Consider the following 12,223-nt stretch of genomic DNA (forward strand, 5'->3'; position numbering starts at 1 on the left):
AAGTAGTACCTACAGATATTATTGTAAACAGGCACTGATGGCTGGTTACAGCTTTTATTTACATGATATGACAAATTTTATTATTATTTAAAGCTCAGGAGCATATTCAGTCCAATTTGATGCAAATAAATACAAAAATATAAAGTTACTAGTACTTACCTTTTTCATTCACAGCAGCTCCACAATGGTGAGAAATACAGTCTACACAATCACAATAGACATTTCTCACACATTTACTGGATAGCTTACTGGCTAACTTGGGATATTTATTGAAGAACATTTACTGTATTGTTTACAATGTTTTCTGTACTGGTATCTTTATCTTGACACTGGTTTCTTTTCCAGTTAGTATATTCTGATATGCTGCATGCATATTTTCCACTATCTGCATATAGATTCATCAGCCAGTTTTTTGTTTGTTTGTTTTTAAGAATAGCTTGCTACTACTGCGTTCAACCCCTTTTCTTTCAAGGTGCTGGAAAAATTCCTCTGACCATACTGACATGACAGCATCACATAGTTGATGGCGATGTGTCGGTTGCACATCTATGATGACAATCTCTTGTTCTACCACCTGGTGACTGTGGAGACCATTTGAGTACAGTGAACTCATATTCTGAAAAGCAGTTTCAGAAGATTTGTGATCTGTGACATGGTGCGTTATCCTGCTGGAAGCAGCCACTGGAGGGATAGACATGGTCAGCAACAACACCCAGGTAGGTTGTGACATTTAAACAATGCTATTTCTGGATTAAAGGGGCCAAAAAAAGAAAATATCCTCATACTATTACACCATTATCAACACCAACCTGAAAAGATGGATCCATGCTTTCATGCTGTTTATGTTAAATGCTGAAGGAGACTCATCAGACCAGGAAACATTATTCCAATCTTTTTCCATTCAGTTTTGGTGAGCCCATGAAAAATTGTATTTTCAATTTCCTGTTCTTAGCTGATAGAACAAGGTGTGGTCTTCTGCTGTTCGAGCCCATTGGCTTCAAGATTTGCTATGCTGTGCTTTCAGAGATGCTCTTCTCCATACTTTGGTTATAACAAGTGTTTATTTGAGTTACTGTTGGCTTCCTATCCTTTCAAAGCAGCTTTGCCATTCTCCTCTGTCATCAACATTGTCATATTTCCACAGAGAACTGCTGCTCACTGGATAGCTTCCTTTTTTTGACCATCCTCTGTAAACCCTAGAGATGGTTATGTGAGTAAATCCCAGCATATCAGCAGTTGCTGAAATACTCAGACCAGCCCACCTGGCACCAATGACCAGGCCACATTAAAAGTCACTTATATCACTCTTCTCTGTGTTGACTTTATTAGGACATCTTGACTATATTTGCATACCTAAATGCACTGAGTTGCTTCGATTTGAAAAAGAAAAAAATACCCAAACCATTTCAAGAGAAATAGTGTTTTTACAGCTTACAAATTTGCAGTGTTGGATAATGTTTTACTCTGACATTACTCTAATGGAGGTTTTCATTGTGGTCATAAAGCTTCTCTGTCATATATTCATGCAACACAGCTCCTGGCTGTTAATAGTGGCCCCAAACCTTCCAGAAAGCATAATTAAAGTCAGTGACTACGTGTGGATGGTTCACCAGTGTAAATGAGTGAAAAGCTAATGAGTGCGATGCTGTAAAGAAAAGAATTGAAAAGACCACCATATGAACAACACAAACGTTTAATTATTAAATGTTGGTTTTATTATTTTTTCTAAATCTTTTTTCTCGTTTTGTTTTGTTTTTTTTGTTTTTTTTCCAAAGTCGCTTGATAATCTTGACAAAATTGCAACATATTCCATACTTTTCAAACTGACGGTGTGTCTGTTGCTATTCCAGATTCGCTGTGGAGGGGAAATTTGTGCGCCGTTCTGGACAGGTTAAGTCCTAAAATGACGAAAGCAGCTTTGACCGTACAAGAAAAAAAAAAAAAGGAAAAAAAGGAAAAAAAAAAAAAAAAAAAAAAAGGAAAAGAGGACATGTGAACGACTCTGTGAGAGAGTCCACACTGGCATCCTACGGATGTTGGAAAAAGGAGCGGTCAGGGGTCAGTGTCTCTCGGCACAAGTCCTGGTTTTGCCAGGCCAAACAAAAGCGAGTGAAGAAAAATCTGAAGGGCTCAGTAGCAGAGGTGTGTGTGTGTATGTGCATCTGTTACCGGAGAGGGAGGGGGTTGCAGCACAGAACATATACAAATGACAGGCCAAGCACACAAAAATGATTCCTTCCTGAGACATTGGTGCGCGTACAGTAATGATGGTCTGGGTGACGTGTAGCAATGGTGAAGGCGTTTTTGGTGTCACAGGGCACGAGGTTGCTCTGGATTCAGTTAAGTCACATATTGTTTCTACCACAGGTTGCCAAGGTGGAGGTGAGGGGCGGGGAGTTAGCTGACAAACATCACATTTGGGACCTCGCCTTGCCTGATCGCTGACAGGGCAGAGGTGGAGGAGGGAGTCTAGTCTTCTCCTATTGACTACAAATTGATGCACTGAGAGAGAGAGAGAGCACTGAGATTTACTTGTGTTTAATACAGAGTGTATGTACACCATTGTTCACATTTCAACTCTCTTTGAAGCAGAGCCGCCACCGCTTGTTTGAGCCCGTCAGGCCACAGAAGGCGTCTAAACCATTTCCTCAAACGCCGCCTTCTCTTTCTGCTACATGGCCAAACACACAAAAAAAGCTATGCCCCGACAGGAGTGCTACTTTCTTACCTACTGTACATAAAAAAAGAAAGAAAAGTGGGGTCGGGGGGGCAAAACTGTTCGTGAAGCCAAAACCTTTAGAGCCAGTGATTTGTGATGGGTCTGCCATGTTTTTGTTTTGTTTTTTAAAGTAGGACACGAAACATGAAAGAACTTCCTTCAGTAAAATGTGCTCAAAACGTCTTTTCTTGAATCACAAACCTAAAAACACATAAAACGGTATTCTTTAAAAAAAAAATCGATCAGGTGAACCCTAAAACTCTTCATAGTTTTAAAGAAATGAATACAGCTTATATACACAAACTCAAAAGGCTACTTAAAATACACCTTAATAATGAATCTTCATTAATTTGATTTCTTGAAAGGACCTGTGACCATATCATACAACTGAGTTCATACAATCATTTCCCCCCCAATCTCTTGGAAGTAAAAAAAAAAAAAAAAAAAAAAAAAAAAAAAAAAAAAAAAAAAAAAAGGGAAAACAAATCCGACCTGGAATAGTAGGTGATAATCATTGCGACTTGTTTTCTGTGCACATTTGTGTGTGTTTGCTTGTGTAGACTGGAAAGGGAAAAAAAATAATCTTTTATTTTTTCTTCCCCCCATCAATTAGAATATACAAATGTGAAACCGAAGCATTTTTCTCAATACTCGATGGGTATGAAAAAGATTCAAACAGTGAAGGAGTACAACAATTTCTAATCTCAGCTCAGAAAACATGTCCTCATTTCAACCTGCCATCCTGTTCTGGACATGTCGATCGCAATAGGTCCTTAATTTTTCTCTATATATTTATATATCTTTTTTTTTTGTACGAAATCTGTTATTTTTTTCATGAAACTGGAAAAGAGGAAAAGACCCAGAGTCTTTGAGGAGTGGGTTCTTTTGACAAGTCCCAAAAGTTCAGTTGTAGTCGGCCTCAGAGCACAACAACAACAACAATGAAAAGAAAAGAAAAGAAAAAAAAACAACAAAAGTGTCTGGTGTTTGTCAAGTCAGTCTGTGTTCATTGTTCTCGTCTTTATATTTGTTCCATTGTGCTCCAACCGCTCTCGGGTTCATCCACACCTCATCTCCGTTAGTCTTTTCAAAAAGAAAAAAGAAAAGAAAAAAAAGGTGGAGAAGGGAGGGAGAAGGAGGAAGAGTCATCAGCAGTATTTACGGTGTGGTATGTTGGAGGCTTCCGGTTATCCCGGCCTGCTCCAGCCTCATCTCCCCTCATGTCTGGATAGAAATCCAGAGAGAGGGGAAAGCGGATCAGGAGATGGGGATTTTTGTTGTCGGAGAGGAGGTGGTTGGCTCTGCTGGTCTCCTGTGTTCAGCAGTTAGGGGTCAAGAAGACCCACCTCCTTCACCCCTCCTCTTCAGAACATTAATGGAGGAGACAGAGCGCAACACAAAGAAAAAATGAAAATGAAAACGTGGGCCGTGACTACGGCGATTGTGTAGCTGGACTGCTTTGGGCAGAGCTGGGGGACAGGCTGGGGCTGCAGCTGCCTGGGGGGGCGCCGCTGGGTCGTCCGCCTGCGGCTCCGCTTTCCAGACCTTCTGAGTTCTCCAGCATCTCCTGGATGAGAGGTGGCATGGAGCCGGGGATCTCCATCTTCAGCGTGATGACACGCTCAGCTCCTGCAAGATGGAAAAATGTAAGCTATCAGTGTAAGTTCTGGTAAAACATACTCATTCATTCATTCTAAAATGGAATATACAAAAGAAAAAGTAGAAATGATCAATCGTACACTTGAGTAACTAATCACTGTAGCACTATATATGTAGAAACACAAGGGAACTACAGACCTTTAGCACTGATGCTTCTAAGATCAGTGATCTTCATCAGCATCTTGGGGAACATGTGCGGTTTGTGGGGCCTCCTCTTCCTTACATAAATCTTCAGCGCCTCCAGAAGGGGTTCCTGCAGGATGTCCACCTTGTCTGCCTCTTCCAAGTCCTGTCGATCTGTAAACAAAACAAACAAACAAAAAAGCACAGAGAAAAGGGTCAGCCAATACTCTCCGACTGTTAGAACCACAGTGGCCACTAGATGGTGCTAAGGAAAAGAGTGCAGCATTGCTACCCCGCTGCTGTTTCTGACACAAACATGACCCAAGCAAGCTTTAAGGGCCTTTTTCTAAAGACCTGCCGTACCTCCACACAGCAAACAGATGGCACTAAGCAGCCCCGTCTCTGCATCATCCATCTCCAGAGGAAGGAGCTGGTTGGCGAAGGCAAAAACCAGATCAGTGAGCGGACCGAAGCCAGCGTTGTGCATCTGGTTTCGGTTTAGCGTAAGTCCATCTGAGAAAGTCATCGTGTCTTGCTCTGGTGTGTAGCGTGTGCAGATCCGCAGTATCTGTGGACAGCAGACAGGCTCGGTTTGTGAAGAAAATTCAAACCGAACTTCCAGTTTTATTCATTGAAAACATCCAAGGTAGATGTTTTTTGTGTGTGCGTTATTCGTACCAGGATGTCCAGACAGGCAGCTTTGAGCAGAGTGATCTGGTCGGCGATGGTGAGCGTCGTGAAGCCGGGCAGCTGCTTGGCAAACTCCACTGTCTTGATGATGCACTTAGTGGACAGCTCACTGAACTTGTCCCACAGGTCTACGTCCAAGGACACACGTCGTTCTGAGCTGTTAGTCTGTACGAATAAAGGAAGAAAATATTTGCAGATCAATTTTATTTCAAAGGCAAATAAAAAAACTAAACTCTCACACTTGAAAAAGGTGAATGAACATAAGGACACACAGACTGTCAGTCTCATGCCACTGACCGTAGTGTATTTGCCCAGCTGGCAGAGGGAGGGGAAAGTATCCTGGTGTGCCTTGCGAACCCTGTCGATCATCTGCTCCGTGTCAGGACTCAGTACGTAGCTCTCTGTGCACTCCTGCTTCTTCTCATCCTTTTTCTTCTTGTTCCGGTCGTTCCTCACCGCTAAAGGGACGGAAGGGACAGAGAGATTAGTATGCATCTCGAACCCTTTCGACAAAACACAAAGTCTTGGCAAACTTTACATTTAATCTTGTATTCTTTTTCTCTTCAAACACGGCCGTTCATGCAGCAGCATTTCAGAGCTATTTCAAGTGTAGCGTACAGTTCATGGAGCTAATTACAGTCTGCACGCATTCCTTTATCAGTAACTCCTGACTGCAGATCGAGGTAAAACTGAGGCGAGTTATAAGCAGGAACCGATCCTCAGTGTGCAGCAAACAGCGGCAGCAAACACATCTTTTCTTATCCGATACTGTAAGATAAATGTTGTGAGACAGCTCCATCCAGGATGGGCTATGGTAATGGAGAGGGAGAGAAGGGGAAAAAAACAAAACAAAAAAAACCCATGAAATAATCCTCTGTCGTTTCCCTTCGGGCGCTCTGGCTGCGAGTGGTGTGCTCACCCCAAATGACAAAAAAACACTAGGGGGGGTGTTTAGCATTGGAATCCCATTATGAGCTCGATCCATTTCTCCCATCCACGTTTGGATGCGGTTTTGCTTCGACTATGTTGTGTGTACGTGTGTGCGCTGAGGCTGGGGTGGGGGTGTGTTGGGTGCGATGGGGTGCTAGTTGATAAATAGTGGTGGGGGATGGAGCTATCCATAAGGCTGACAAATTGCCACAGCTTTCATTAGAGGTCCCAGCTAATCTAATAACATAATATGACAAATATCCTGCCTCTAATGGTTTTAAAAGGGCTCGGCTGCGGAGACCATACCGGGGAGAGAGAGAGAGAAAAACCTTCCAGCTTTTTCTCTCTCCCCCTCTCGCATCTCTCTCCCTCTCCTGGTTATACAACACGTTCTCGCTTTCCTAGTCATCCTCTCAGTGCGTCTCATTCTCAGCCAATGCACGCCCTCTCTCATTTTCAAAATGCTTTAAATCATCCACCTTTCCAACTCTATCACTTCTCCAATCTCTACCTCCCCTCAAGGTACCTGCACCCCCGTCCCCGCCTTCCCCAGCCACTAACCTGAGATCAGATTTTCCTTGTCTTAATACCAACCTTGACCATTAAGGGCAAGAGCGCTCGGGCTGATGGGAGATCAGTGTCTTTTGACAGAGGGGGCCTGGACCAGGGCCAAGGAGAGGGGGGGAGCACTACTCTGTGCTGCTGCTCATTCATCAGCCCACAGACAGGCCTCCCTGCCTGGGAGAACAAGAAGGCAAGGAGGAGGGCGGGGACTGGAAGTCTGATCCGGCATTATGTTATTGCTAAGCACCGCTCACCACAACAAGAAGTGAAGAAGACCCCGCTGCGATCGTGGTAATGCATTATTTTCCAGCATGCACTGGTACTTGCGCAGAAAACGCTGCAGCAAAGAAAGGCCGATGAAGAAGAGTATGCTGTGATGAGACCGCTTCATAAACTATGTGGGTATAAACACGGAAAACAAAATGTTTTTTTCATTTCCATTTACTTTAATGAGCTAATTATGACTTAGTTAGGGAAGAAACACCCTGTTTAACAAGCCCTCATCTTAGGAGGCCGGTTGCATAACACTGTAGTAAGCTGCTGAAGATATTTGGGCCAGCCCTGTTTGTGGAGCTGATTGGGATTCTGTGTCCTGTGTGCAATGAGGGGAGGGGTGGAGGGCTGCAACGCACTCAATGTCCAATTAATTCACAAATAAAAGTGGGGCATCCCTAGTGCCCAGACATTACCCTCGCTGACAAATCGGCAGCACAATCATAAGCCGCACAACACAATTTAATGAAGTCATTAAAGAACTATTAGGCACGACTGGCGATCTGTCATGGCGAATTGCCACATGCAATAACTTGGGGAGAAGGAGGCCTCTGGCAGGGGAGTGCAAATGAAAGAAATAGTGCCTTGCCTTGCTTTTCTTTTTTAAAAGTATTTATTATTATTATCATCATCATCATCATCATCCGCGTGTGGATGTGTGTAGAGACAAATGTACATTTGATGTTTGTGTCTCAACTTCCAGCCATGAATCTAAAAAATGTATTATGAGAATATGAATGCTAATGGAGGGACTTGAATCATGGATTGTCCACAGTTGCACGCTCGTTGCATAAAAAGGATTTACATGAGCCGGTGTGCAGCGTGCACAGAATACTGCGTCGGCGCGCGTGCACGCCCAGCCATCACTCAATCATTCCCTCTCGTAGTGGATTTCGGCTGCGCACGTGCAACTTAATACACAATTTCGGTGCCACGGGTGTGTATGCGGGGGGTTTTTGTGCCCGCGTGTTTGTGTCTGTGTACAAGACAGAGGGAGGTGGGCAGACAGGGATAATTCGTGTGAGGAAAATTAAAGCTCTGGCAGCTCGTCCATCACACAGATTAAATTCAATGGAAAGATAAAAATGTCAATGTTACCCCTGCTCCTGCTGCTCGCAGCGCAGAGCCACCGTCGACAGTGATGAAACTTTCCCCCCTCTTTCTCTCTTTCTCTGTCCTCCAGCCTCACTCCTCCCCCGAATCCCCCCTCGGCTCTCTCGACTCTAGATTTTCATTCTTGCTCACACCGGGTTCAGTACTCTTCTCTCCCTCTCTCTGCCTTCATCTTTCGTCGCTATCCTCCCTCTCTGGTTGATGTTATCCCCTCTTTGCACGATTCTCCATCATTCTGCGCTTCATCTTATTTTGCTTTTATTACTTTTTCTATCGCTGAATAACACCTTCCTCGAGGAATGGGTGATTACTTTGGGAGAAAAAGGTGGGATACTGTTGAGAGGACTCCAACATGAACACAACATGGTAGTGAACTGTGATTATATAAAAACAGTTAAAAAGTGGAACTGATTTGCTATAAATACAGCCTTTTACTTGAAACTTCTGCTTCTTGTCCCTTCCCCCCCTTCTCTGCTTGAGAATGTACATATTTCTCACAAAATTTAGAGAACAATGTTGCAGCTTTTGCAATCCCTTGGAACAGCTGTTGCTCGTAGCTGTCCGCTTCAACCACACACCGTCAGGTTGAAGCTGGCGCTAGCCTTTACAGGCGTTTCCCTTGTAACCCTCCACTTGCTGCCAACGCCCTCCCCGCTCCTCCCGGCTCTGTCTTGTGTGCCACTGCCACCTGGCAGCAGGCATGGCACTGTCATCTGGAGCTGTCTGCCAGCAGACACAAGGTCACCCAGACGTCCCCCGGCACTAGCGGGGGGTCCACCTTCTGCGTGTGTGTTTGACAGGGGAGTGTATGCCCGTTCCAAGCGAAGCTGTCGGAGTGTATTTCTGTTACAGGCTTTTTATTCCTACCAGCTTGTGTTTGTCACCTTGTATGCGCATAATTTATGCATACGTGCGCATGGAATTATGGTGAAGAGTGCACTTTGATGAGCGTGCCCGTTCTCGTGTCTGTGTCAGAGGCGAAGAGAGAGTCCCTGCTGGCCCCAGATGGCCAGTCCCTCCCGCCTCGCCACCCCAGACCAGTTCCACTGGCCAAAGTCAGCACTGTGTGATATGAAACCTGCAGAACATGAACACACTCCGGAAAAAAAGTATTCAAGTAAAAACCAAAAGCAGCTCAACAAAAGGAGCCTGGAAAACTATAAGCTTATAACAATCATACATCCTTCCCTTGAGTCTACTTCAGAAAAGCCCTCCCGCCTGTTTTCTCTCTTATCCAGTACTATACAGTCACCACTAGATGGCTCTCCAACTCCAGTCTGTTGTGTGTTGTGTGCCTCGGTGCCTGTGTGTGTGTAAAAGAACTGGCTGCTGTGATCTTTCTAACCATGATTAATGGCCCCATTCAAAGGTAAGGAGCTCAGAGGATAACTTCTTTTACTGTAAGCCACAGTGCTGTGGCGTGGGGAGCGCTCCCTGCACTTTCTGCAGCAGAGAGACGAGGTAAATAGCTCTGGGAAGACAGGAGGTGCAGAGAGACTGAGCAAGGAAAGCTGTACGCAAGAGTGTTTAAACAGGAAGGAGGCGTGCTGCACTTTCTGATCACGTGATTGTTATTATGATTTTCAAATCAACACATGCCCAGTTTCAGACCATTAAAAAGTGTTTATCAGAATATAAAAGCATCCCCCTCCTACACACAAGCACTCTCCCTCTCTTTTCTGCTGGGAAGTAAGTATGTGTGTGTGTGTCATGTGATCTGGTTGAGGTAAAAACCCTGCTGGCCTCTGTGGTCACACCTCTCCCAATTACTTTATCAAGTCTGACTGCCTGCGTGTATGTGTGTGTTCACACAGCCCCCGGGGGTGCGATGATTGGAGCAGACGCCTGCTCTTTCACTCTCGGCAGGTGAGAACATATTCATCACAGAGGCCTGCCAAGCCTGGAGACACCCTGACTGCTAATGCCAGTCTGCATCACGACTGCATCTCTGCCGCTCGCACATACGGTGGATATTCTTTTCAAATGGAAAAATCGGAACAGCTTTGTGCTTTAATTTCTTTTGATCATCTTGATAAGACTCCAGCTATCGAGTAGATTATGACATGTGTTGTCAGATTGTGCTGGAGGATGGGGATGAATTCTTACGCAATGTTAGCAAAGGAGCAAATGTCAACAAACGCTGCGACTTAAGACTTCCTGCAGTGGCCACAATCATGTCAAAACCCCGGGATTAAAGAGCTGTGATGAGATCTGTGCTCGTCCCTAAATGCCCTGTGAGGGCAGGGCACTCTGGGTAAAAATGATCACGTCTTTACTCACACTCCTTCGACATCCCGACTTCCAGGCACTTCTGCAACCGACAGTACTGGCAGCGGTTGCGGGTGACTTTGTTGATGATGCAGTTCTTCTCCCGGTGACAAGTGTACACCATGTTTTTCTGAATGCTTCGCCGAAAGAAGCCCTGCGTGACAGAGAGACAGACGTGTAAGGTATTGAAGAGACAAGGGGAGGGTTGTGTCGGTGGAATCATGGGTAGAAATATGACTGCCATAGGAAATGGAGCCGTTAGTAGTAAAATTATAAGCAATTTTGCATACTACATGTGTTTAGGCTTCCTCGTCCAAATTGCGCCTTTGTTATGGCATTCGCCTTTTGTCCAGTTCACATTAAGCAAACAATTTAGACATAAGAAGCAAAAAGAGGCCGTGCTGAATACTTAGAAACATCTGCAAATAAAAGGCAAACAATAGCCAAGTCCAGCAGTGGCGTAATCTGTGTGCAATCACGACAGAGATAATGGTCAGTGAACTGTCACCAACTTATGAGGCTGCCCACCTGCTCGGATAAAGCTCAAATGAGAAACGTAAACAATAAACGATTCGGGAGGTTTGGAAGTCCAAAGGCTTTTGGGGTAAAAGGCACAGGGTTATTGGGTGTCACATAACCATGGCCTAGTTTAGAGATCCAGAAATAAGCAATTCTAGATCCAGGCCAAGTGCATATAATTAGAGAGAGAGAGAGAGAGAGAGAGAGAGAGAGAGAGAGAGAGAGAGAGAGAGAGAGAGAGCGAGAGAGAGCGAGAGCGAGAGAGAGCGAGAGAGCGACTGACTATAGGCTAAAAGTGTTGTGTAAGAAATAAAATGTAATCCAGCCCCATGGGATATGAGGGGAAAAAAGGATAATGAACTCATTTTTGGTCAGTAGGCTGAAATGGGAGATTTCTGGGGACCGCAAACTAGTTTTTGATTGCACAAGAACGAGCAAAAAAATATCTGATTTATACGACACGCACACCAAGAATGTGGTAAGATCATTTTTAACTCCCTAAAAATTGAATTACAAAAAAATGAATTACAAAAAAAGGGAAAAAACCCTCAAAACTCAACGCAAAGTTCAACCTAAGAGAACCCAGACCATCTCACATGTATTGAAAAGTAGTGCATCCCAATCTATATATTCCTTAATATGCCCATGCAATAAAAATCAATGTTCACCCGTGCAGCTTCACTGCTTAAACATCCCTATCATGTCAGAAAGATAAAGAGAGGTTAATGCAAATTAAGCCCAATTGAGTGAGTACTCAGCAAGCAGGTCTCTGGACAAATGTAATACAGGTCAGTGTCAGTATTGATGCGATGAGGTGGGTCATGTTTTGTGGGTGGGACCAGCTGGGGCGGGCGAGAGGGAGCTGGGGTGGAGTGGGTTAGAGGAGCTGCCAGGGAGGCCCATCCCACGCAGAGGGATTAGCTTTGCTAGCTGACAGATGGCTGATGGATCTAAGCCTGCAATTTGTCCTTCCCGGATCACCGGCCTCTTTCTACATCTCCCGTCCTCCCGCCACAGAGTCATTCAGGCTCCTGATAGGGGAACTGTGCGCAGTTTGTCACGTTTGTCATCTGTTTCAACAAGGCACTTTACAGGTGTGGGTGATACTTGTGATTACGTATGATGGACTCCATCTCCGGCTGGAAAAGAAAGCCATTTGGTGCTCAGGTCACCTCGTCAAACCCTTTTTTCCCCTGACTTTGTAAGCATCTCACATCTGTGCTGCGACATGTCAGGTTTTTTTAAAAATTTGAACAAAAAAAAAAAAAAAAAGAAAGAAAAAAAAAAAGGGGGTGAAAAACACAATTTCCAAATAAAATGTGCATTTTATTGCAATGCTTCCAGCAAATAAACAATGCATTTTCT

The 12,223-nt window shown here is 44.4% G+C and overlaps 1 protein-coding gene across 5 annotated transcripts in view; it reads right to left on the bottom strand.

The window, feature by feature from the left end:
* Nucleotides 1-1,706: 1,706 nt before the first annotated feature.
* raraa (retinoic acid receptor, alpha a) overlaps nucleotides 1,707-12,223 on the bottom strand; it is a 144,356-nt gene continuing 133,839 nt past the window's right edge. For all 5 annotated transcript variants that reach the window (XM_087845385.1, XM_087845384.1, XM_087845383.1 and 2 more), the window contains 6 exons: nucleotides 10,352-10,493; nucleotides 5,489-5,649; nucleotides 5,180-5,356; nucleotides 4,865-5,069; nucleotides 4,517-4,675; nucleotides 1,707-4,348 (listed from right to left, as the gene is read on the bottom strand). In XM_087845385.1, the coding sequence (XP_087701511.1) occupies nucleotides 4,152-4,348; nucleotides 4,517-4,675; nucleotides 4,865-5,069; nucleotides 5,180-5,356; nucleotides 5,489-5,649; nucleotides 10,352-10,493 (1,041 nt within the window). In that variant the 3' untranslated portion in view covers nucleotides 1,707-4,151. The remainder of the gene's footprint in view (nucleotides 4,349-4,516; nucleotides 4,676-4,864; nucleotides 5,070-5,179; nucleotides 5,357-5,488; nucleotides 5,650-10,351; nucleotides 10,494-12,223) is intronic.

The sequence above is a fragment of the Neolamprologus brichardi genome, chromosome 8 (genome assembly GCF_056152115.1).
Source record: "Neolamprologus brichardi isolate AB-2024 chromosome 8, ASM5615211v1, whole genome shotgun sequence".
Classification (NCBI taxonomy): domain Eukaryota; kingdom Metazoa; phylum Chordata; class Actinopteri; order Cichliformes; family Cichlidae; genus Neolamprologus; species Neolamprologus brichardi.